A 23768-nucleotide genomic window follows, 5' to 3' on the forward strand; every position below is an offset into this window, starting at 1 on the left:
AAATCTAAGTTGAAGCCATCCTCTATCATGGACTTTGTTTAAGAAGGAACTGCAGATGCTGAAGAATCGAAGGTTACACAAAAAAGCTGGAGAAACTCAGCGGGTGCAGCAGCATCTATGGAGTGAAGGAAATAGGCAACGTTTCGGGCCGAAACCCTTCATCATGGACTTCTTGGGCTTCACAATTAATTCAGTCTACGTGACTGTAACATTGCCAAAAGACAACATAGTTGAATTGGCACAATCATGCAGCAATTTAATGGTCAACAAACTACCAACTACTCGACAAGTAACAGAGTAATTGGGAAAATGGTAGCAGCATTTCCGGCTACATAATTCGGACCTTTGTACCAAAAACGACATACATGTCATTATGATCGTTTCATGAAGTTACCCACTGAAGTAATATCAGAACTACATTGGTGGGCAAAAAACATTTGACATAGTTTCAGCCTATTATCATCACTAACCCTACGTCAGTTGTCCAAACAGATGCCAGTGCTAAAGACTGGGGAGCAATTAACTCTATATCCAGCACAAGTAGTAGATGGACTAACCCAGAATCATCGTTACCACTTACACTGGGTATTAATTATCTAGAGATGTTGGGTGACTTTTATGGTTTAAAAGCATATGCATAAATATGCATCGCTTGCATGTACGGTTATAAATAGATAATACTACGGTGGTGGCCTACATTAACCATATGGGCGGCATAAAATCGGTATCATGCGACAAGTTGGTCAACACAATTTGGCAATGGTGTGTCCAAAGACATATTTGGCTATCAGTCACTTACCTGCCAGGTAAGCTAAATACAGTGGCAGACACCAAGTCACGTAAATTTAATGACAACATCAAATGGATGTTAAAACCCCAAACATTTTTTTCACAAAAGTTATCAAGCAATATGGCACGCCAGATATCGATTTATTTGCATCGAGGCTAAATCACCAGGTACCTATGTATGTCGTTTGGGAACCAGACCCTGAGGCAGCAGCGGTAGATGCGTTCGCGCTGGGTTGGGGAAATTCTTCTTCTATGCATTTCCTCCCTCTGCCTCATCAGTCGGGGATTACGCACAGTACAAATGGACTCTGCTTCAGGTATTTTGATAGTACCCGACTGGCCTACACAGCCATGGTTCCCAATACTCCATGACATTGTTGTTGAAACTCCGATGGTATTCCCCAGTGACCCAGAGTTGTTAACACCCAGTGTCGGGCACAAGCCACCCGTGCCATGAAAAAATCAAACTCCTGGGTTGCAGATTCTGCATAAACCACTTCTGGGACTGGGATTATCATAACAAACCGTCGACACCATGTCAGCATCCCTCCGAACACCCACTAAAAAACAGCACTTGTCCAGAAGTACTGCTTGGATACAGGGACCACCTACTCAACCGCTACAGTTACCAACGTACTGGAATTCCTGGAGAACCTTCACCACAATGAAGGACTCAGCTACAGAGCCATCAACACAGCTAGAATTGCCCTGCCTGTCTATTTAAAGCCAGCTCCAGGACAACAGGCCATGGGGTCCCACCAGCTGGTGGTCAAACTAATGAAGGGTATTTACAACTCTAACCCCCTAGACCAAGGTACACCCATATATAGGATGTCAGTGTGGTCCTGACATACCTCAGGGGATGGCCACCAGCCAGATCCCTCAACCTGGAACCATCTATGCTCAAAACACTCATGTTGATGGCACTTGTAGCTGCACAGAGGGTCCAGTCACTACACCTATTGCGACTGGACACCATGCTCATAGCTCCAGACCAGATCTCTGTCATTATCCAGGGAATGATCAAACAGAGCAGACCAGGAACACCTAATCCAGTCGTGGAATTCCGGGCTTACCCGCCAGAAACACGGTTATGTACCATGACCCTATTATCCTACATAGACACAACCAAAATATTCGAGGGAGATGAAAAGCCTTGTGGGTCAGTCATAAAAAACCTTATGGACGGGTGACGAGCCATTTCGAGATGGCTCAAGCAGGTGCTAAAAGCTGCTGGGATAAACACTAACATGTACAAAGTTCATTCCACCAGGGCAGCATCCACGTCGACGGCTAAAAGAATGGACGTGCCTATAAACCACATCCTGGCTACAGCAGGATGGTGGGGGGAAAGACCGTTCAGAATTTTTATAATAAGCCGTTGGCAAAATCTGTTTTATTTGCAGGAAAGATTTTACAGACTGCAAATATTTAATTTACGGCCAGGGGAGCAATTTAATTTCTTTGTTGTTATTGTTAAAAAATACCATTGTGTTTTTCTACAAACAGATTCATTGTTTGGTTACGATAACACACTTCCTCCCTCAAAGACTTCGGCAGTGATGTAGTAATAACTGTTATACGGTTTGAAATCACAGAGCTTTGAAATCTTCACGGAATCACTCACGTGACTCCGAAGTAAAATAGTAAGATTAAACGAGAACTTACCAGGTTGAAGTTTGATCTGTATTTTATGAGGAGTTACGATGAGGGATTACGTGCCCTCCGCTACCACCCTCAATAATATGGGTCAAATTCATAAACTGATGTCTCCTTATCTTTACTATGTTTACTTCAATAACTGTGTCTATCTGTGATTCCACACCGCTGCTTTGAAGTATGCCGCGCATGCGTGCTGAACGGGTTCTTCACGTAATCCCTCATCGTAACTCCTCATAAAATACAGATCAAACTTCAAACTGGTAAGTTCTCGTTTAATCTTACTATTATATCACCCAGCCTTATATTAAGAATTATTACTTTGTTCAGCTGCTGTGTTTCAACTTTCAGAAGAGGGAAACAAGGCTGAAGGAAAAAAACGTTTTTGGGAGATCTACAATAATATTACACATAAAACATGTAGCCGGGTATTAATTTGTCAGGGGGCTTTTTCCATGATATGACCTTTTCCTGTGTGCTGCATTGAACCGTTTACCGCAGAGGTAGTTATGTGCTGATTGGGAAGATAATTGCTACCGCAAGTCAACAGGCTTTGCGAGTTCTACATGATTGAACCTTTTGTAACAGCACATCAGTGAATGCATACACCTGCAGCTTAAAAACTCTACTTAGCTGGCAAGGTCTATTAAAATATATTGTATTTTTCCTCGTAATATCAGGCTTAAAACTGTTCTGACAACCTATGATTTACCCAATAGCCTCTTTATAAAATAAAAGTAGTCCCAGTTATGTCACCAGTTACCAGTTATGTCCACTTGTTGATTTACGAAATGTGCTTTATGGCATAGGAAGTCTTTTCATATTATTTATTTCAGATTTTCCTGAACATAGAAGGAGGCTACTTGACCTGTTGTGTCTATGCCAGCTTAAAAACAATCAGTGTTTTATTTCTATTTAAAATAAAACCTCAATTATTTTTTACGTGCTATAAAATATATGCAAGTTTACCTTGCAAGCAAAAATAATGAGAACTACAGAAGTTTAAGTAAATGTTACATCTTTGCTCTCATCAGGTCTGCCACAATTTATTTCCAATTTCTGCCATAGAACAATTATTTTTCTTCAGGACAGTGTATTATACAGACACTTGTATGTAAATCCTAACAAATTTCAAGACCAATATACAATACATATAATAAAAAGATAATATTTCTTGTTGGGAGATTATTGTACAGAATTTTACTTCTAAAGTATAGTTTTATTGTATTGACTTTATTTACATAAGGAACTATGTTATATACATTATCATTCATTGATAGAACCAAATTTATTATGGAAAAATATTATTGCATTATACGTACAATAATTCCATCTTACATGGAAAAAACCTAAACAACAGCACCGGATGTACAGCATCCACTGCAATTCTATCCACATACACCGTACTCTGCATATCTTTACACAAGATACAAATGCTTTAAAGAATTTTTTCCCAGATTAACCTAAAGCCTGATGAACTATGAACAGCAAAATTACAATGTGATACATTCAATTTAACTAAAGGATAGTATATCTAAAAACAAGTGGAACTTGTGATAAAAATACATATTTTAACCTTGCTGATAGGATTTAAAATGAAGAAAATGGATTTCCGAATCCAGGGTTCGAACAAAAACATGTTCTATCCTAAGGGTATATTGGAGGAGAACACCTGGAAAACACCATGACACCTTCACTTACTTATTGTTAGTACAAAGGCAGGTGGAATCTACGACATGGAAATCTATTCTAATGCACAGAGCATTGAGTCTCAGCATCTAATAATTTTATTCATAGAAAGCTAAACTTCAACAAGAACCCACGTAGGATACTTCAGATTAGAAAGATTGATGGAAAATGTTGACATTCATAGTATGTTCTTTTCAGCAGTCCAATGTGCACACGGTTGCCACCGGGAATGAATGTCTTAGCATTTTAATTGCTGCAATTTTATTTTCAGTTGTTTGTTTCAAGTGCTTGGACCAGAACGATGTTGCAGGTCGTGCCCTGGGAACAAGGGATGCAGCAAAGGGTGGAGATGGATGGCCGAGGCAGCAGCCATTGCTGCGGCTGGGTGAGGGGCAAAGAGTGTTGGACAGAGCGCGGTGTGGGGCAGCGGGTGAAGTGCCAGGTGGGCTGGGTGGATGGTTGCAGCTGGGATGAAGTGCAGCGGATGGCTGGCCAGGAAAGCGGCGGGGTGAGCAGGAAAAATGGCTTGAGCGATGGGGGAGAAAGAGAAGGGTGCAACGTGCGGCTGGGCGATGTGGTGAAGATGTGCCATTGCTTGGTGGTGGGCGCTAGGGTGGAGGGCCGCTGTGAGTGAGGCAGCAGCATGGTGCTGGAGCAGAGTGTGATGAACAGTGGTAACTGAAGAAGCTGTGGAAGCAGAAGGCTGGTGAAGGGAAACGGGTTGAAATGCTGGCACTGGAGTGAAAGTAACTGCTGCGGCAGATGGAGGGAAAGTCTTGACTTGTTTAGCGAGAAGCTGTTGCTGGATATGTTGCTGTGCCTGCAACTGCAACTTGCTGTATTTTTCCACTTCTTCAGGTAAGAAGATTATAGGTTGACTTGCCAGAGGGGGTGAGATTGATTTAGAACTCTCCTTGAAATGAGGATCCATTTCGTCAACACTCTGTGAGTTGGTGCCATAATAATCAAACATTATCTCTCCCAATGGAACTGAATTTATATCACTAGAATCGTAAAATGTCATTCTGGGATTCTTCTCTTTGACTGCTGTTGAGCCATCTGTAAAAACATCTGCAGTGGAAGAAACGACATTGGACATTTCTTCAGGATCTGGAGTAACACTTTCTTTAGCAGCCTGTACTTGGTATATCGTAAGGCCAATCTTTTCTTCTTCTGCAGCTTCTATTGGATTGCACAATGAACTTTGTTCAATGTCCATTTTAGTCTCATTCACCTCTTTGAGAAGGCTCTCCTCATGGGAGCTAGTGGATGGAGATTCATTCCCACTCCATTCCGAGTGTTCAGGCTCAGCCCCTTTGCTGATATCATCTTTCTTTGCACCTACTTTTTTTGGTGCAGTTAACTTCCCAATTAAGGACCATAAAGTCACATTATCCATAGAGATAGGAAGCTGGGGACCAAAGTAGCCTTGTGGAGAATCCTTCAACTTCAGGCCCATCGTACTTGAAGCAGATTCAGTGATAACTGTTTTCGCATCATTGTCCTCACATTGGCCATTTTCCAAAATGTGCTTTGCTATACTGGAATCCTTTTTATCTTGAATGAGTTTCTTCAATGGGAGAATGGAACAACCAATGTTCATGTTTCTATGAAATAAACTTGGGGAGATGGGGCTGTAATTCTGCAGTGTGCCTTCATTTTTTATTGTTCCATGGTGCTTTCCTGAACCTCTTTGTACCTCATGATGATCTCTATTGCAATGTGATGATTTTATATGATAAACGCTGCCTTTTGAAAAAGACCTTGATTGCTTCTCGTCAGATATTTCTTGCCTGCAGTTTTCTTTATTTCTGGAACAGGATCTTCTCAAACTGGAACCTCTGCTACTATCTTGTCTGCTCCTCCCATGCCTTGACCTGCTCCTATATCTACTTCTGCTCCTACTGTGGAGTTGTCTACTTCTGGACTTCCTGTTCCTGCTGTGCAATCGGCCTGTTGTGCTCATCTGGGTCCGAGCTAGAGCGCTGCCTCGATTTCTGCTCTGGCTGCCACCTCTAGTCCTATGGTAATGATCATCATCGGAAGATAATGATGAATTTGATGAATGGCTGTGCTTTTTCTTTTTATGTCTGGAATGACACTGGTAACGTGACCTACGATGTCTTTTTGAACAGTACTGAGACCGGCTTCTGTTGCTGTAATCACTGGATCTATCAGAATAATGCCTACTTCTGTGACTAGTTCTACTGTGGTCACTTGAGGTGTCAGAGGATGACCTTAATGATGAACCCGGTGAAGATGAATAGCTTCTGGATTTTCGACAAGCAATTCTATTACTTCGTGAATCATCTTTATAACTACAGTGAGGAAATGATTTACGGCACTTATTGTGGTGTTCCTCAGCGCTGTCACTGTCAATGGAGTTTAGGCTGTCATGTTTGGATTTGTGTGCTTTTTGATCTTCACATGATTCTTGTGAAATATTCAAAGGACCACCACTTGGTGCTTTCAGCTTTTTGTTGATTAAATCGAAAGGAGGAACTGATTGCTTATTGATAACACTGCTGCTGACTTGTTCCAATTCTTCATCAGCACTGCAGTGCACAGCTTCTGACGATCGTTTTGGGATCAATTTTGAATTATTTCCTTCTTTCAAAATTTCTTCAATATCCTTTGGTTCTGCCTCGGTATTTTTTCTCCCATTACGTTTTTTCTTTTTCTTCCTCACATGGCCAGGGTCTGATTTCTGCTTCAATTTTTTGCAGGATCTGTTGCGATTCTTTCTTTTCTTTGAAATGTGTGATCCTGCTGATTTCCCCATGTTCGGACCTTGCTCTTTTACCAGACTTCTCTTTCGCCCCGTAGTTGTGCCTGATCCATTATCTTCTTCGATGGTAATGGCTGGATTTTGTTGACAGTCCTTATTGTCTTCCCACTCTGTGGTACCACTCTCTCTGTTTTTATTTCTTGACAATTTAAAATCAAAATATAAAGGGTTGCAGCTGTATGATAGGATTGGTTCTGTCTGTGTGAAGAGTAAAAGCTCGGATGGCCATTGAAGTCTCGTTGATTCATCTCTACTTAGCACTGGAAGAAAAGGTTCAGTCTTGAGATGTGACCTGATTAGTGGCTCCACCCTGCTCAACTTTCCTTTCTCAGGCAATGTGGACTCAGTCACTTTTTCATTCAACCCTGATGGCTCCTCGCCTTTCATCCTGCAAACAGACTGATCCAATGTGTTCCCTCCCTCTTGCGTGTTTGTCTGCTGATGAGCAGGAGAATTAAAATGAGCTGCAATCATTTTCTTGGCATCTGCAATCCCGGCCTTTTCATTCCCAATTTCTGGGGCAGTGGAACATTTCACATCAGAGCCATCAATCTGAGGCTCACCAATGTTATCACTATGAGCTACCACTTTGTCCAAGTCTGCCTTCTCCGATGATTTCATAAGAAACAAGAAGGGTACATTGGTCTTGCGTTTGCAATGTGTGGGACTATAGCAATAATACTCTTTCTCTGCTTCATCCTTGTTTTCCTTTAACATAAGAGCCTTCAGCTTCTTAACCCTTGCGAATGGATTGCTCCCAGTGCCACTGAACATCTGGGACTGTTTGGTTCGGTCAATATTTTCAGTGTCTGCAGTGTTATCTATCCCCGCACTTCCCTCTGAGATCTCTGCTTCAGCTGTAGCTTTCACTTTATGGCTCTGTGGTTCTAGCTCATAATGCTTCTCTTCAAGGGTGTCATTGAAAACTGAAGCAGATGACTCCAACTTCAGTGGAGCCTTTTTGTAAAATGAAAATGAGACGCTCCCCTTCTGAAAGGGGATGCATGGGCTGTTTTTCTTTGTGAAGTGACTAAAGGGCTTTAAGCCTAACCGCCCTTGTATCTGCGACGGAGGGTCAGCATGGATGCACTGGTTACCACATGGAGGACATTGCACACTATTTCCCTGAGTTCTTCTCAGTACCTCATCTCTTATGAAGGAGGTTCGAGTGTTGCCCTTTCTTCCGTTTTCTCTCCCTTTGGCAATGGATCCTCCAGCAGCTTCTTTCAGATGATTGCTAATAGCTGCTGTTCCCGGCCTGAACATGGGGCCACTTCCTGGAGCACTGGAAAAAAAACAAACAAAACATATCCTGAGTGTGATAACAAGTGAGATCAAAATGCAAAATGTAATGTCTTTGCAGACACCCATCTATACACTGGCGACGCCGAAGCAGAGATCCTCAAAAGCTTTCAGTCCCGATGAATAAATATCACCAGCAATGTGTCCTGGACGAGCCACATTGGAGCTATGGCCAAGAAAGTACACCAACACTTCTACTTCCTTGGAAGGCATAAGAAGTTCAGTATGTCCACAACAACCCTCACAAACATCTACAGATGTGCTATAGAAAGAATTTTACCAGGATGCATCACAGCCTTGTTTGGAAAAAGCTCCATTGAAGACCACAAGATTTTGCAGAGAGTTGTAGATAGTCCAGACCAACATGCAAAACAACCTCTCTTCCAATGAGTCCATCTATCGGCTATTCTTTGGAAAGTGAACTAAAACGTCACCCACATGATCAGATGGCATCACATAAAGTATTACATTAAAAAATTATTGTAAGAGATTAATCTTATTCCTTGCTATTTTCCTACCTACAGAACCATATTGCATGTATGCTAAGGATATGAACATTCTAGCTTTTTTTAATTCAGTTTGTAAGATAAAACTGAGTTATGAAAAAATTGCAACCGTGTGAGGTCACACACGTGATCAGTCATATTTGGGGGGGAAGGGGGGACATATTCTTGCTGCCTCAGCAAGGTCGCCTGCATAATCAAGGACCAGTCTCACCCTGGTCACTCCCTCTTCTCCCCTCTCCCATCAGATAAGAAATATAGATGTTTGAAAATGCATGCCTCCAGATTCAGGAAAGTTTATTCCCAGCTGTATTCAGGCAACTGAGCAGTCTTCTCTTCAGCTAGACCTCCCATATACCTCATTCGGGACCTTTGAACTATCTTTAACCAGACTTTATTGGAATGTATTTTGCATGTAATGTGGTACCAAGGCAGTTCGTGGTTTGAACTTCAGTGAGTTCAAGTGTTCATTGTATTCATGGTTGCGTTCATAGTGTTCACTAGTCTGTTGGCCGAACCAGGCCATGATGCAACTTGTCAGTATGCTCCCTACATGACACACATAGAAGTTCAAAAGACTATTGTTCGATATACAGAATCTCTTTAATTTTCTAAGGAAGTAGAGCTGTTGACTGGATAGCATGCAAACAAAAGCTTTTCACTGTACATCGGCACACATGATAATAATAATGTAAAGTAAACTTAACTAATGATGGTGCAAGGCAAGGACTTCATTGGAGAAAGCTAGTGCTTGTTGTATAATTGCATTTTAAAGGTAAGCTAGTGTGACAGAAATACTTGACTGACAGACCTGCTGCATCCTTCACAGATTGAAACAGCAATTTTTATTGCTTCAGGTTTTCATACCATGTGTATAGGGCTCAATTATACATTCCCACAATGAATGATCTTTGGCATAATAATTTTGCTTTAACTAATTACCTTAATCGGTGAAGGAATTATCCTTCACAAGAACACAAGAGAAAAAAACCACCTCCCTCTAGCATGACCCACCTTTTAATTAGATTGAGTCTGATATGCGCCATGCATTAACTCCTCTGTTCCTAGTACGCCACAGCCTTCAATTCCATGATCTTTCAAAAAAAACATCTACCTCCACTTTAAATACCTCCAATGATCTATAGTGCTCATAGTGTTCAATACTCTGTCGGCCGAACCAGGCCAGAATGCAACCAGTCATTATGCTCTCCACCATACACATGTAGTTGAAGAGACTATTCTTCGACATACATAGAAAACAGGTGCAGGAGGAGGCCATTCGGCCCTTCGAGCCAGCACCGCTGATACAGAATCTCTTTAATTTTCTAAGGAGGTAGAGTTGTTGATGGGGTTTGTTTATGAGTGCATCAATGTGTTGGGTCCTTGACAGACCTTCAGTGAAATGCACACCCAGGAACTTGAAGTTGTTGACTCTCTCCCCCACCAGCCCGTTGATGAAGACATGATTGATCTTCCTCTTCTAAAGTTAACAATCAGCCTTTTGGTTTTACTTATGTTGAGAACAGGGTTGTTGTCCCGTCATCACTCACACAGACAATCCATCTTCCTCCTATACTCTGACTCACCAGCATCTAATTCGTCCAACAATAGTGGTGTTACCAGCCAATTTGAAGATGGGATTGGAACTGTCTGGCTGCACAGTCATGGGTGTAGAGTGAGTAGAGCAGGGAGCTGAGCACACAGTCTTGAGGTCCTCTGTGCTGTTGGTTATCAATGAGGAAGTGTTGCCAATTCATACCGATTGGTTTCTGTTGATGAGTAAGTTGATGATACAGTTGCAAATGGATGTGCAGAGACCCAGTTCCCTGAACTTGGTAACAAGTTTGGAGGGATGATGGTGGTAAATACTGAGCTGCAGTCTACGAACAACAGCCCGATGTATGTATTTATGAGTGTTTTTATTGTCCATGTGGTCCAGTGCAGATTGGAGAGCCAGCAAGATTGCATCCCCCGTTGATCTATTGTGGCGGTAGGCAAATTGCAGTGGCTTCAGATAATTGTTGAGATAAGAGTTGATATGTGACACTAACATCTGTGGTTGGAAGTGCTTTGACAAGCAACCTGTCAATGCACTTCCAACCACGGATGTTAGTGCCACCAGTCGGTAGTCGTTGCTCAGTCTACCGACTCCAAGCAATCCTGGAGTTGTGTCTGTCTCCCCTGATCAGCTCTGAGTGGTCCTCATTGCTATGACTGTGCTCTTCAGCCACTGCCTATACGCAGGAAGAACAGCCAGGTTCTCGGAGTTTCCAAAATAAGGGCAAGAGATCGAGTGAAGGCATCTTGGCTAATGGAATAACAGTGGTGTCAATCACGGTGTCAATAACAAGTCAATCACTAGGGGCGCTGCACTGGCAGCAGCCTCTGCCTACAGCCTGTCTGTTATTTCTATCTTTTTTATTATTTTTAGTTGGTCTAAAGTTTTGTGTTGGGGGAAACTTTTACTTTTCTATGTGGGGGAGGGGGGCAGGGTAAGGGGGAAACCGTTTCCCAGTCTCTTCCTGGCGGGGGCGCAACTATTTCTCCGAGTCGCGTCCTCGCCCCCCACCTCGCGGCCTACCAGCTGGATCGGAGCGGCCTTTCCTGCCAGGGACCGGGAACCGGACCAGGGCTGCTACAGCGGCGGCGCAGTGCTGAAGTCACCGCGGAGCGGGCGATGCCTACCTGGGTCACCGTTTGGAGCTCCGAAGCGTTGAGCCGCTGCTCCAACATCGTGGAGCTCTGGTGCGGAGAGCTTCCAATGCGGGCGGCGCTGAACGTCATCGTGGAGTCCCGGGGCGCATTGCAGAGGGTCTACAGCAGCAGTCACCACCCAGCGCGGCCTGCGGACTTTCGAAGCCGCCGACTCCGGTAGGAGGGGGCCAGCTCTGGTGTCCACACCGCTGAGGATGTCCCGCAGCCCCGATGTCGGACATACAACACCCCGGCGAGCGGTCCTGAACATCGGGCCACCCGTAGCAGCAACTGCGGAGGGCACGGGGAGGCCCTGACCACGGGAACAATGGAGGAAGAGACTGACTTTGGTGCCTTCCCACACAGTGGGAAACTTTGATTCTGCTGTGTGGGGATGTTTTATGTCAAACCCTATAGTGTGTTGTGTCCCTTATTTTTATTGTATGGCTGTATGGGAATTTCATTTCACTGTGCCATCTGGCACATGTGATGAATAAATCTATCTTGTATCTAGTATCTTGTATCTTGTTTGATCCTCTGGTGCTGCAGGACAAGTATTGATGGTAGTTTGGGCATGATTTCTTCAAGCTAGCCCTGTTGAAGTCCCCGGCTATGATCGGAAAGGAGTTGGGGAATGCTATCTGGTGTTTGTTCTTCTTCTTATCGAGTCCACACACAGGATTAGAAGTTGTTCAGCCAGAGCTGAACACATCTCTCGGCATCTGCATACAATGGTGTCTGTCTTGTCGCTTCTTGTGTGTGGTGGTGGAAAGATTGGTGGAAACAGGGCCGCAACATGAACACTCTTTCCTTGACCCCTGGTGTGTGTTGACTATGGTGTGCAGCTCCTCTAGGGCTAGATTGCCTGGGGTGGGATGTAGACTGCGGTCAGGAAGATGGAGGTGAATTTCTTTGGGAGGTAAAAGGGATAGCACTTCATCACTAGGTGTTCCAGATACAGAGAGCAGGAGTCGGGCAGGACTGCTACGTTTGACCACCATAAAAATGTCACTATGAGGCAGATGCCACAACCTTTCCCTTTTCTTGATCCCTCTGTTCGGTCCATGTGATGAATGGAGAAACCTTTGGGCTGGAGGGCTGAATCTGGGGAGCTGGGGATGAGCCATCTCCCTGTGCATTCTCTCATCTCGTTTTGATAAAGCGGCCTTGCCCACAAGTCCTCAACTATATTCTCTAGGATCTGTACATAGGGCAGTAGAATGGTGGTGGTGGGGATGGTAGTACTTGCAGGCAGGCCCATCAACTATGTTTTAGGACAATGGAGGCCTCTCCTGTGTTTCCTATCACTGTATTCACTATCACGGTGATCCTCAGTGAGGTCGGGGATCTCCTGCCATTGGGGATTCCCTTGCCATCAGTATTCCATTGCTGTTGTGTAATCATAATAGTGCTAAACTATTTAAATGAACCAGCAGCGTGCAAAGGTTGGACTTTGACTATAGAACTGATGCGCTATAATGGTGAGAATTATATTCTATATTCTGTATCTTCAACTTTGCTCGACCTATTGTACATGAGCTTGTATTTATGTATAGTTTTATCTGATCTGATTGGATAGCATGCAAAACAAAGCTGATAATAATAAACCAATACTGAAACAAACGAAAATCACTACGGACACAAGAAACTTTAGATGCTGGAATCCTGAGCAAAACACAAAGTGCTGGAGAAACTCAGCTGGTCAGGTAGCATCTGAAGTGGGAATGGACAGGTAGATTTCAGATCTGCACCCTTCTTCAAACTGTCATCCGTTTACTCCCTCTTCAGAAAATGACTGTAAATTGATTAGATTACTTCTGTTTCATTTCAGGGAATTCTGCACATTACCTGATTTTGCATAAAGGAATCAAACGTGAAAGAAGACTGTCTCCATAACTGCTCCTTTGTGATGAATGCTGATTGAAAAAACAAACTCACAGAACTGAAATACCAGTCATTTAGTAGGCAGTAGCCATTCAGATAATAAAATGAACAAGAATTAAGTGCCGTAAGACCTTTTAAATTTACTGTTCTGAAAAAACATTCAACTGCATAATTATTAGCTTTAGGTATTTTATGTGAGGAATGTAAAGGTTGTACATTATTGCACAGTTACCATTTTTATCATCATAAAAGGCAATAAGATTGCAAAGAAATTGAAATAATCTATATTGGCTCATAGTCAGTGCAATATTCATAGATACATAGAAAATAGGTGCAGGAGTAGGCCATTCGAGCCAGCATTGCCATTCAATGTGATCATGGCTGATCATCCACTATCAGTACCCCGTTCCTGCCTTCTCCCCATATCCCTTGATTCCGCTAGCCCGAAGAACTCTATCTAACTCTTTTGAATCCATCCAGTGAGTTGGCCTCCACTGCCTTCTGAGGCAGAGAATTCCACAAAATCACAACTCTCCGGGTGACAACGTTTTTCCTCATCTCAGTTCTAATTGGCCTACCCCTTATTCTTAAACTGTGGCCCCTGGTTCTGGATTCCCCCAACTTCAGGAATATGTTTCCTGCATCACGCGTGTCCAATCCTTTAATAATCTTATATGTTTCTATAAGATTTCCTCTCATCTTTCTAAATTCCAGTGCATTCAAGCCCAGTTGTTCCATTCTTTCATAATATGACAGTCCCGCCATCCCGGGAATTAATCTTGGGAACCTACGCTGCACACCCTTAATAGCAAGAATGTCTTTCCTCAAATTTAGGAGACCAAAAGTGCACACAATACCCCAGGTGTGTCTCACCAGGTCCCTGAACAACTGCTCAAGACCGCTTTGCTCTTATACTCAAATCCTCTCATTATGAAGGCTAACATGCCATTAGCTTTCTTCACTGCCTGCTGTACCTACATGCTTACTTTCAGTGACTGATGTACAAGGACACCCAGGTCTCGTTACACTTTCCCTTGTCCTAATCTGACACCATTCAGATAATAATTTGCCTTCTTGTTCAAAATGTGAGGTTATCAAAAGTGGATATCCTCACATTTATCCACATTATATGCATCTGCCATGCATCTGCCGTCTCACCCAACCTGTCCAAGTTACCTTGCATCCTCATAGCATCCTCTTCAAAGTTCACACTGCCACCCAGGTTTGTGTCATCTGCAAAGTGGTTAATTGTCATCCCCTTTCTGCTGTAATTATCTCTCAATTTCCCTCATATTGTTTTTTTTTACTAATATCCTGGAAGCCTATATTATCCTTTAAATATCCATCACCTTGAAAGTTCTCATCTAATACATAGTTGCTGGTATCATTTACAGCATACCTGTATCTGTTCTATGGTGATTCTGGTGCCTATTTTATCCATCTCTTAAACATTGCAAATGAACGCTTTGCAGAATCATATGTTTTACGCCATCTCCAGACTTATGCACCCTGCTGAACTTGCAAGCTGTTTCATAATTTTTGCAAAAGTTTAGTAATGACCAGAATAGTGTCTGGATTAGAGAGTTTCATCTACAGGGAGAGGTTGGATAAACCTTAATTGTTTGCACTGGAACATCGGAGGTTGAGGGGAGACTTGATAGAAGAATATAAAATTATGAGAGACATAGGTAGGATAGACAGTCAGATCTTTTCTCCCTGGATGGAAATGTCTAATACTAGATGGCACAGGTGTAAGGTGAGAGGACGAAAATGTAATGGAGATGTGCGGGGCAGGTTTTTAACACAGAGGGTGTTGGGGGCCTGGAACACATTGCCAGCGCTGGTGGTGGAGGCAGATATGATAGTGGCATTTGGGAATCTTTTAGAAAGGCTCATGGATTTGCAGGGAATGGAGGGACATGGATCACTTGCAGGCAGATGAGATCAGTTCAGCTAGCATTGTGTTTGGCACAAACATTGTGTTCCTCACTGTATTGTTCAATGTTCTAATTAGTTGTTATCTTTATGCTAAAATGGTAAAAATAGACTTTACATATAACATGGGACTGTAAACTTTTGAAAAATGTATCTTTGGAAATAAAGTGTGTAACATTGGTTTACACATTCAGAACTCGAATATTAATGTTGACTGACCATTCCGACTGTTTCCGCAGCTCTGCAAGCTGGTGAAGACGTTTGAGTGCCTTTTCCTGTTTCTTTTCATCTTTCCTTGATCTTGAAGCTACATTGCGAGCAAATTCTCTTTGCTTTAGTTCTTTCAGCCTCTGTGACAAAAATGCAGAAGATTCAGTGATCACCTGGTGCAGGTTGCTTTGGGAAAGATACTCACTTAAGGTTATGTACTCAGCAAAGTCAAAAACAAATTGTTCCTGCATTGAGAGTGAGTCCCTCTGCATAAGTCAAAAAGCAATATGTAAAAGAGCCAACATAAAGGTTTCTGACAGACATAAGTCAGTAAATCAATGGAACACGCAGCGTTGAAACTGCAATTGGAGATGTTACAAATTACCCAAAATGATGATTAAAGCTAAAGATCTACAAATATACATGGAGCACAATGGTCAGCTATCTTTTTCTATTTAATACCACATGATGGACGGTATGAAGCATGGAAACGCAAATTATCTAATTTTGCATTCACGCAAAAAGCAGACAGAAATCTTGAACAGTACTGCTCTGGTCTTTGTCCCGATCATGTGCAAAAGACTTTACTTAATCTGACAAATTTGAAAAATGGTAGAGCAATTTGTTTTTTTTCAATGTGTCTCATGCTGCGTTTCAACTGCTCCTGCACGTTGTTCATCTGCAAACATATTTGTGTGTGAGGCAAAAAAGGAGATTGAATTTCTACCTCTCAGGGAAAGAATGTAATGCTTTTTTGGCACTGCGGAAAGCAGGCAACGGAGAGCAAATTCCATGTCACTACTTACAGTCCACATGACAACCAACAATGCGAAACGAAATAGCACTAAAAACAGAACACTAAACTGCCCATAGCACATTTACACTAACGATGCAGGCACCGGCAAAATGACAGACACAAAGTAGTGCAGCTATTTACACTAGTATATAGAAACTCACTCTGGTGAACTGTGCCACTGTGCAGAGCAGCATTTTGTTTTCAACACATCAGCTGAAAATGTCACACTGCAAAGCAGTGAGAGAACAAGAAAACATACAGAAAGCATTACAAGGCAGGCAAATTATGTTTCTATCCTGGGTATTAAGATCAATGTATGTGCACAACAAAAATGTTCAGCTTATTGATGTTTATTAATGCTATTCATGATAATACTGGAGAACTGGGACTGAATAATTGGTTTATGATAATCTCTTTCAAGGAATGTGGAAGGAAATTCTCCCATCAACAAGCCCTGACAACAAAACCTAGGCACAACCGTGACAATATCCTTTGCATGCCAACTATCCCTTCTTTCTTCAAGATTCAAAAAGCTTGGCCAAGTTAATCTGTTTACCGTATTTATACAATCAATAAGATTAACAAACAAAAAGAATCAATGGTAATACTTAATTAAGTAATACTTTCTGTTCCAAATTGTTATTCTTATGATAATTTTGTCCTCAGAAAACTGAGCCTTGTCTACAATAACAAAATAATACACAGATTGTGGAAACATTCACCAGTAGCTATACAACAAATTCAAGAGAACCTTGTAGTATTTGAGTATTAGGAACAATGTATTATTTTGTTGAAGATAAGCACAAAATAAGTAACTTGAGGGTTAGGCAGCATCTCTAGAGAACAGGAACAGATGGCATTTCAGGTCGAGACCTTTCTTCTCGACCCGAAACTTCACCTATTTCTTTTCTCCAGTGATGCTGCCTCACCGCTGATTTACTCCAGCATTTTGTGCCTATCTTCTCTGTAAACCCACATCTGCAGTTCCTTCCTGCACTCATTATTTTGTTGGGTTGTCAGTCCCTTTCTCAGACTGACAGATCTGAGGCCCAGCATCAAGTTGGGAAAATACCCCAGGATAAGTGGGACTGCGTTTTATTCAACATGAACAGATCTGCTGCTAAGGAGCCATCTGGCAGTTGCTAAAGAGCACACTTTGGGAATGCTTGTCTAAAAATTGTAAATTGATCCCGACATTTCCAAATACAATTTGTTTCAGCATGCCAGACATTATACCAATGTCAGATGCCCAACTATGATGCACTCAATACTCATGCATCCCATGTTTGCTCCCTCACTTCAGTGTTTCAGTGCAACATAAAGCCTTCAATGAGCAGTCACAGCTAGCAGTGGACCGTACAACTTCATCACATCTGCTGACCCTGAGGTACTAACTCAGCAGCTTCTGAGCTGACTGTAGGCTGCTCGAGCAAATTTACAGTGTGTGTTGTTTATCTTTGTGAGTGTATCTTTGTACACTCAAAGATGTATTTTTTCATGAACTAGCTCCAATTAGCTGCTGTCTTACACATGCAATGGGTGCCTCAGCGAAGACATTGTAGGCAGCACTACATTCATCATCTTTCCGGGTGAGGTTTGGCTGCGTGTGCAGTGATGCCAGCAGCTGCCACACCAGTGTCACTTACCTCTGCAATATCATTCATGCTATTAGTACTTAGAGAATTATTTTCAACATTGTCTGGAGACTATTTCATAACGTGTCATAACATTATGGCAAAACAAATGATACCATACTGGAAATAATAAAAATAAAAAGCAAACCACCCTAATTCCATTCTAATCCCACATTTCTGTATTGGTTTTCAGTGGCCTGGTTCATGTCAAAGTATGCCTTCAGTGGCGGCACCCTGGCGATTTGAAGTGAGTCCCCTTTTTCCCTTTGAGTCTGTACTTGGTCTTGATGATCCAAAAGAAGCACATGAACAAAATGGCTGGCTTTTTGTTGCTGCTCAGAACCAATCGAAGGAGTGATATCTAGTGGTTGCTTATGGGAAGTTGGTAAGCGGCTTCCTGCAGTGGGAAATCACTTGGTCTTAGAAAGGGGAAATAATTCACCCGAACCTGCACACCAGATGATCTCTCAGAAGAATAGTAGACAATGTTCCAGTAACCTATGAACACTCCCGACAGCAATACCATAGTTTCAATCTCTAGCAAAATCCACTGAATCACCTTCAAATGTAGTTATCTGATCCCTGCTGTGCTTACTTTTGTCCTCAAAGTCAACTCTTCCATGGTCTAGCAGGTCTGCTCACAATAAATGAAAAGGGCCATGTTGAGTTTAGTTTATTGTTACATGTACCAAGGTACAGTGAAAAGCTTATGTTGCATTCTAACCAGTCAACAGAAAGGTAATTCATGATTACAATTGAGCCATCTATACTGTACTGATAAATGATAAAAGGAAACATAGAAACCTAGAAAATAAGTGCAGGAGTAGGCCATTTGGCCCTTCGAGCCAGCACCACCGTTCAATATGTAATGTAATTGTTATATGGTTATATTGGTCTGAGCACAGGAATATAGGACTAGGGGAGAATACGTGTTCGGCACGGACTAGAAGGGTCGAGATGGCCTGTTTCCGTGCTGTAATTGTTATATGGTTATATGGTTAATGATCATGGCAGATCATCCACCAAAATCAGTACATTGTTCCTGCTTTCTCCCCAAATCCCTTGATTGTGTGAGCTCGAAGAGCTATCTCTAACTCTCTTGAATACATCAATTGTTTTATTTCATTTTATTGCTGCATAATAACCATTTAGGGATTAATAGTTCACTGAGAAGATTACAGTGACACGTTGATTGTTCTGTGCTTGGAGCTCCCCCTCAGACAGTCCATCGGTGATGGTGACCCTGCGTTACTGTGAGCACGACCAAAGCAGAGAATCATTGCCTGTAGCTGGAGGATTAGGGTAAGCTGACAACCTACGGTTCCTTCAGAGTGCGATAGGATAAAAGCATGTCTGACAAATATTTGGCACTTTCCACCACACGTGTTAAAGCTCTGAATTACAACAAAACAATAAAGTATTTTCCCATGACCACGAAAAGCAGATGCCTGACCCCTGGATAGATATCTGGCACTTTGAGACCTGGCGTCACATCACAATTATTTCCCTCTCACATCACTATAATACTCGACTGTAAGGGTAATAGTGTACATAGGAGCCTCACTCAGCAGGAGCCCATGCTGGGAAATCTCAGGTGCAGTCTGATCATCTGGTGATGTGTGCATCCATCATCTCAAGGTAAATAACATAAATAATGTTTAGCGCAAATAAAACCAGTAAGTACCGTTCATAGATAATAATATACCTGGGAGTCCACATCTCAGAGGATCTGACATGGACATCACACGCTGCAGCACTGGTGAGTAAGGCAAGGCAGCGCCTTTACCACCTCAGGCAATTGAGGAAATTCAGATTGTCTCTGAGGATCCTCCAGTGCTTCTACTCAGTGGCTGTGGAAAGCATCTTGTCCGGAAACATCCCAATTTGGTTTGGGAACTGCTCTGCCCAGGACAAAAGGCTCTGCAGAGAGAGTAGTGCATTTGGCTGAACGCACTATGGGAACTGCGCTCGCCCCCTACAGGAACTATACATCAGAAGGTGCAACTCTAGAGCCAACAAGATCATGGTGGACTCCTTCCACCCCAGCAACAGACTGTTCCAGCTGCTACGGTCAGGCAAACGCCTCCGTTGCCATGCTGTGAAAATGGAGAGGATGAGAAGGAGTTTCTTCCCAGAGGTCATTAGGACTGTAAACTCCTATCTCACCAGGGACTAACTTACTGTACCAATTTATTGTTGTGTGGTGTCTTTTTAAAATTGCTGTTTTTCTTTTTTTTCCTCCCACAAATATGTTCGACAGTCGGGCTTGCCTGCTGCGGCCCGACTCTGCAGCTCGGAGGCTCCAGCAACGCAGCTTCTGTGGACTGTCGGGATATTGGGAGCTCATGGGTCCAGGTGAGAGACCGCTTTTCAGAGCTCCCACAACGCAACTTCTCCAGCCCGTGTCGCGGGGTTGGAACGACCCGGAGCGGGGCCGTACATCGCCCGACGCGGCTTAATGGCCGCGGGACATTCCAGCTCCAACTTTGTGACATTTAGACCGGGAGCAGGGCCGTACATCACCCGGCGCGCCCTAAAATGGCCGTGGGACTTATCATCGCCCGCCTGGGGCTTCGACATCGGGGGAAAAATGGAGAACAGGGGAGAGAAAAGACTTTGCCTTCCATCACAGTGAGGAGGAGGTTCACTGTGATGGATGTTTCTGTAAATTGAATTGTGTCTATGTCTGTAGGAAATTGTCTATTTGTATGGCTGTGGAAACGGAGTTTCATTTGAGCCTCACTGAGGTTCAAATGACATGTAATATTGTATTGTATATTATATTGTATATTGTATTGTATTGTATGTAATATGTGAATATGTGATTCTGTTCCATTCTGTTTTGTAGTTTTATTTTGCACAATCCGCAAGCATTGCCACTTTTCATTTCACTGCACATTTCGTATGTGTATGTGACAAATAAACTTGACTTGACTGGGCTTGAGATAGTCCGAGTGTCTCCACTGAGGTAGATAGTAGTTCAGGACTGCTCTCTAGTTGTTGTTAGAATAGTTCAGTTGCCTGATAACAGCTGGGAAGAAACTGTCCCTCAAGCTAGAATTGTGCATGGGAGAGGGGAGAAGAGGGAGTGGCCAGGGTGCGACTCTTCCTTGATTGTACTGGTGACCTTGTCGAGGCAGCGTGAGGTATAAATGGAGTCAATAGAAGGGAGGCTGGTTGGTGTGATAGTCTGGGCTGCTTCCACAATTCTGTGCAATTTCTTGCGCTCTCGGATGGAGCTATCCAAAACCGATAACATGGGTGGACCGGGTGATGAAGAATGTGTCCGGCATGCTTCCCCTCATCAGGCAGGTGATCGAGTATAGGAGTCAGCACATTATGACATGATAAAATGCTTTCTATGGTGCAAGTGTAGAAGTTGGAGAGAGTTGTTGGGGACATGTATCTCCCCACGTGACATTTCTATGCTCCTGCATATGTCATTTGCTTAGATATTGCATCACTGTTCATGCACAAAAGCATTTTGTGAATGTGCAGCATCTCTCCGTTTGTGCACCGATGAGTTGCTGTTGTGTAGCATCCCATTGTTTATGGAGAACAGTAATCTGTTCATGGGTTGCAACACTTGTCCACTGAGAGCAGCAATCTGCTCAGAAGTGGCTCCTAGCTCCTCCCAGGTGACATATGAATCTCTTGGGGTAGTACAGATGCATGGATCACCTCAATGATGACTCCTAATGCCTGGTGCCACACTGCAGCCCCCTTGAATAGAACATTGCAAATTGTATGCAATGAAACTGAGAGCTCTCATGCTGTCAGTATATGCTGAGACCAGGTCCTTTGCTGATGGCCACTTAAACTAGTGACAATAGCACAACAATCAAACTGAATGTCACCAGCAAAAGCAAATATACCATGAAAATTGGGTACTTGAGGATTAGTTGGAGTTGGCAGTGTAATATGGTCGAAGGACTGTGCTGATGAGTGTTGGAAAAGGTCTGAGCTTTGTTTTGGAGATTTGCAGAATGATTTGAATTACAAAATTGATGATAGCAACATAATTAATCTAAGTATCTTTTTAATTAAATATTCTTTGGGTGTATCATGATACAGGTGTATATTTCACAGCAATTGTTTTCAACAAATGCATTAATGTTGATATTCTCTAATGGAATATTGCTTGAGAAAACATTTAAAATTCCTCACCATGCCCTATTACTTCATTCTGTGATTATTCTTCTTCATTAGGGGGCATACAGATGCATTACTTTATTAAGCTTTGACTTCAAATAATTTTTAGATGAAATGTACAATTCAGTCCATTGAAGTCTTTGGCTTTAATAAGACTATTTATGACCTATTCTCTCAACCTGAGGCAGTATGTTTTCCATTCATGTTTAAAGCATGAAGGAATGGCTAACTCACTGCCACTAACCTTCCACTGCAGGGAAAAATCAGTGGCATCCCCTATTCCCCCGAGCGGTGTGTTGTTTTATGCAGGATAGTGCAAGATAAATTTTCATTCATTTATCCAAAATAATTAAACTCATGGGAGACATTAAATAACTATATGAACACAGAGAGTTGCTTTTTAATAGTAGCATAAAACATATACTGTTTTAAAACCTATACAGGAACACACTAAAGGAAGATTATAAATTATACACCATCTATCATGACCTCATGATGTGCCTTAGAATGAATTAATATACCTTTCACCATGTCATCTGTTATAATATGAGAGACCTAGGAGTCAATTTTCACACAACAAACCCCAAATATACAATATGATAATCTGTCTCAAGGAAGTTGTTTGAAAAATAACTGTCAGCCAATAATGCAAGCTATGACTGTGCTGCTCTCCTTCAAAGTAATGCCAATAAGAACCTTCTTATCTCAATTATTGAGCAAGAAAGGCTGTGATCTAACTTCCCACTCAAAAGGACATCAGCTCTCATGGTGCAAAACTCATACTCTTCAATTGTCAAAGGTGAGGTTCGAACACGCAACCTTTTGACTTCAATGGTAAGAGTGATAACCATAAGAATTGGAGATGGCTAACAGGAATAAAACAGTTCTCCAGCTGTTGAATTGGTGAGTGCATCATTAGGCGTAATACCTAACAATAGAACATAGAACAGTGCAGCAGAGGAACTGTTCCTTGGCCCATAACATTTGTGCTGAACATTATGCTTAATTAAACTGATCATGATTCATATCCTGCATGTGATCCATATCTCTCTATTACCTGCACTCCCATGTACTTATCTATAAGCCTCCTACGCCACTGTCATATCTGCCTCCATCACCGCCCCTGGCAATGCAGCTCTAGGCCCCTACCACCCTCTGCATAAAATATTTGCCCCGCACATATTAAACTTTCCCCCCTCTCACCTTATAGCTATGCCCTCTAATGCTGGAAATTTCCACCCTGGGAAAAAGGTTTGGACTGTCGACCCGATCGATGCATCCCATAATTTTATATAATAATTCCCTCAGCCTCCGACGTTTCTCTGCAGCTGAAATCCTCTAATCTAGGCACCATTCTGGTAAACCTCTGCACCTTCTCCAAAGCCTCCACATCTTTTCTATAATGGGATAACCATAACTGCATTTAATACTCCAAATGAGTCCTAATCAAAGTCCTATAGAGGTGCATCATGACTCAGCTCTTATATTCAATGTCCCTAGCAATGAAGGCAAACACACCATACGCCTTCAATGAGAGAGTAAGATAAAGAGTTAGGCCTTGTTGGTACAAAATGCAACTAGGAGTGTTTGCAACCTTCTAAGATATCTGGTAGAGTTGTGGGAGAGCATGTGAAGACTGCTGCTTGTTTACAACATATTTCCCTAGAGATACATCTGTGAGATCTTCGGAACATTTAAAAAAATTGCACATACAACAGTTGACGCAGTGAGTA

General features: G+C 42.4%; 1 protein-coding gene across 1 annotated transcript in view; it reads right to left on the bottom strand.

The window, feature by feature from the left end:
- Positions 1-3484: 3484 nt before the first annotated feature.
- The window catches only part of LOC129709424 (G patch domain-containing protein 8), a 457275-nt gene continuing 436991 nt past the window's right edge, over positions 3485-23768 (bottom strand). The window contains exons 3-4 of the mRNA XM_055655798.1: positions 15463-15593; positions 3485-8210 (exon numbers count right to left, since the gene is read on the bottom strand). Of these exons, the coding sequence (XP_055511773.1) occupies positions 4418-8210; positions 15463-15593 (3924 nt within the window). The 3' untranslated portion in view covers positions 3485-4417. The remainder of the gene's footprint in view (positions 8211-15462; positions 15594-23768) is intronic.

The sequence above is a fragment of the Leucoraja erinacea genome, chromosome 2 (assembly GCF_028641065.1).
Source record: "Leucoraja erinacea ecotype New England chromosome 2, Leri_hhj_1, whole genome shotgun sequence".
Lineage (NCBI taxonomy): Eukaryota > Metazoa > Chordata > Chondrichthyes > Rajiformes > Rajidae > Leucoraja > Leucoraja erinaceus.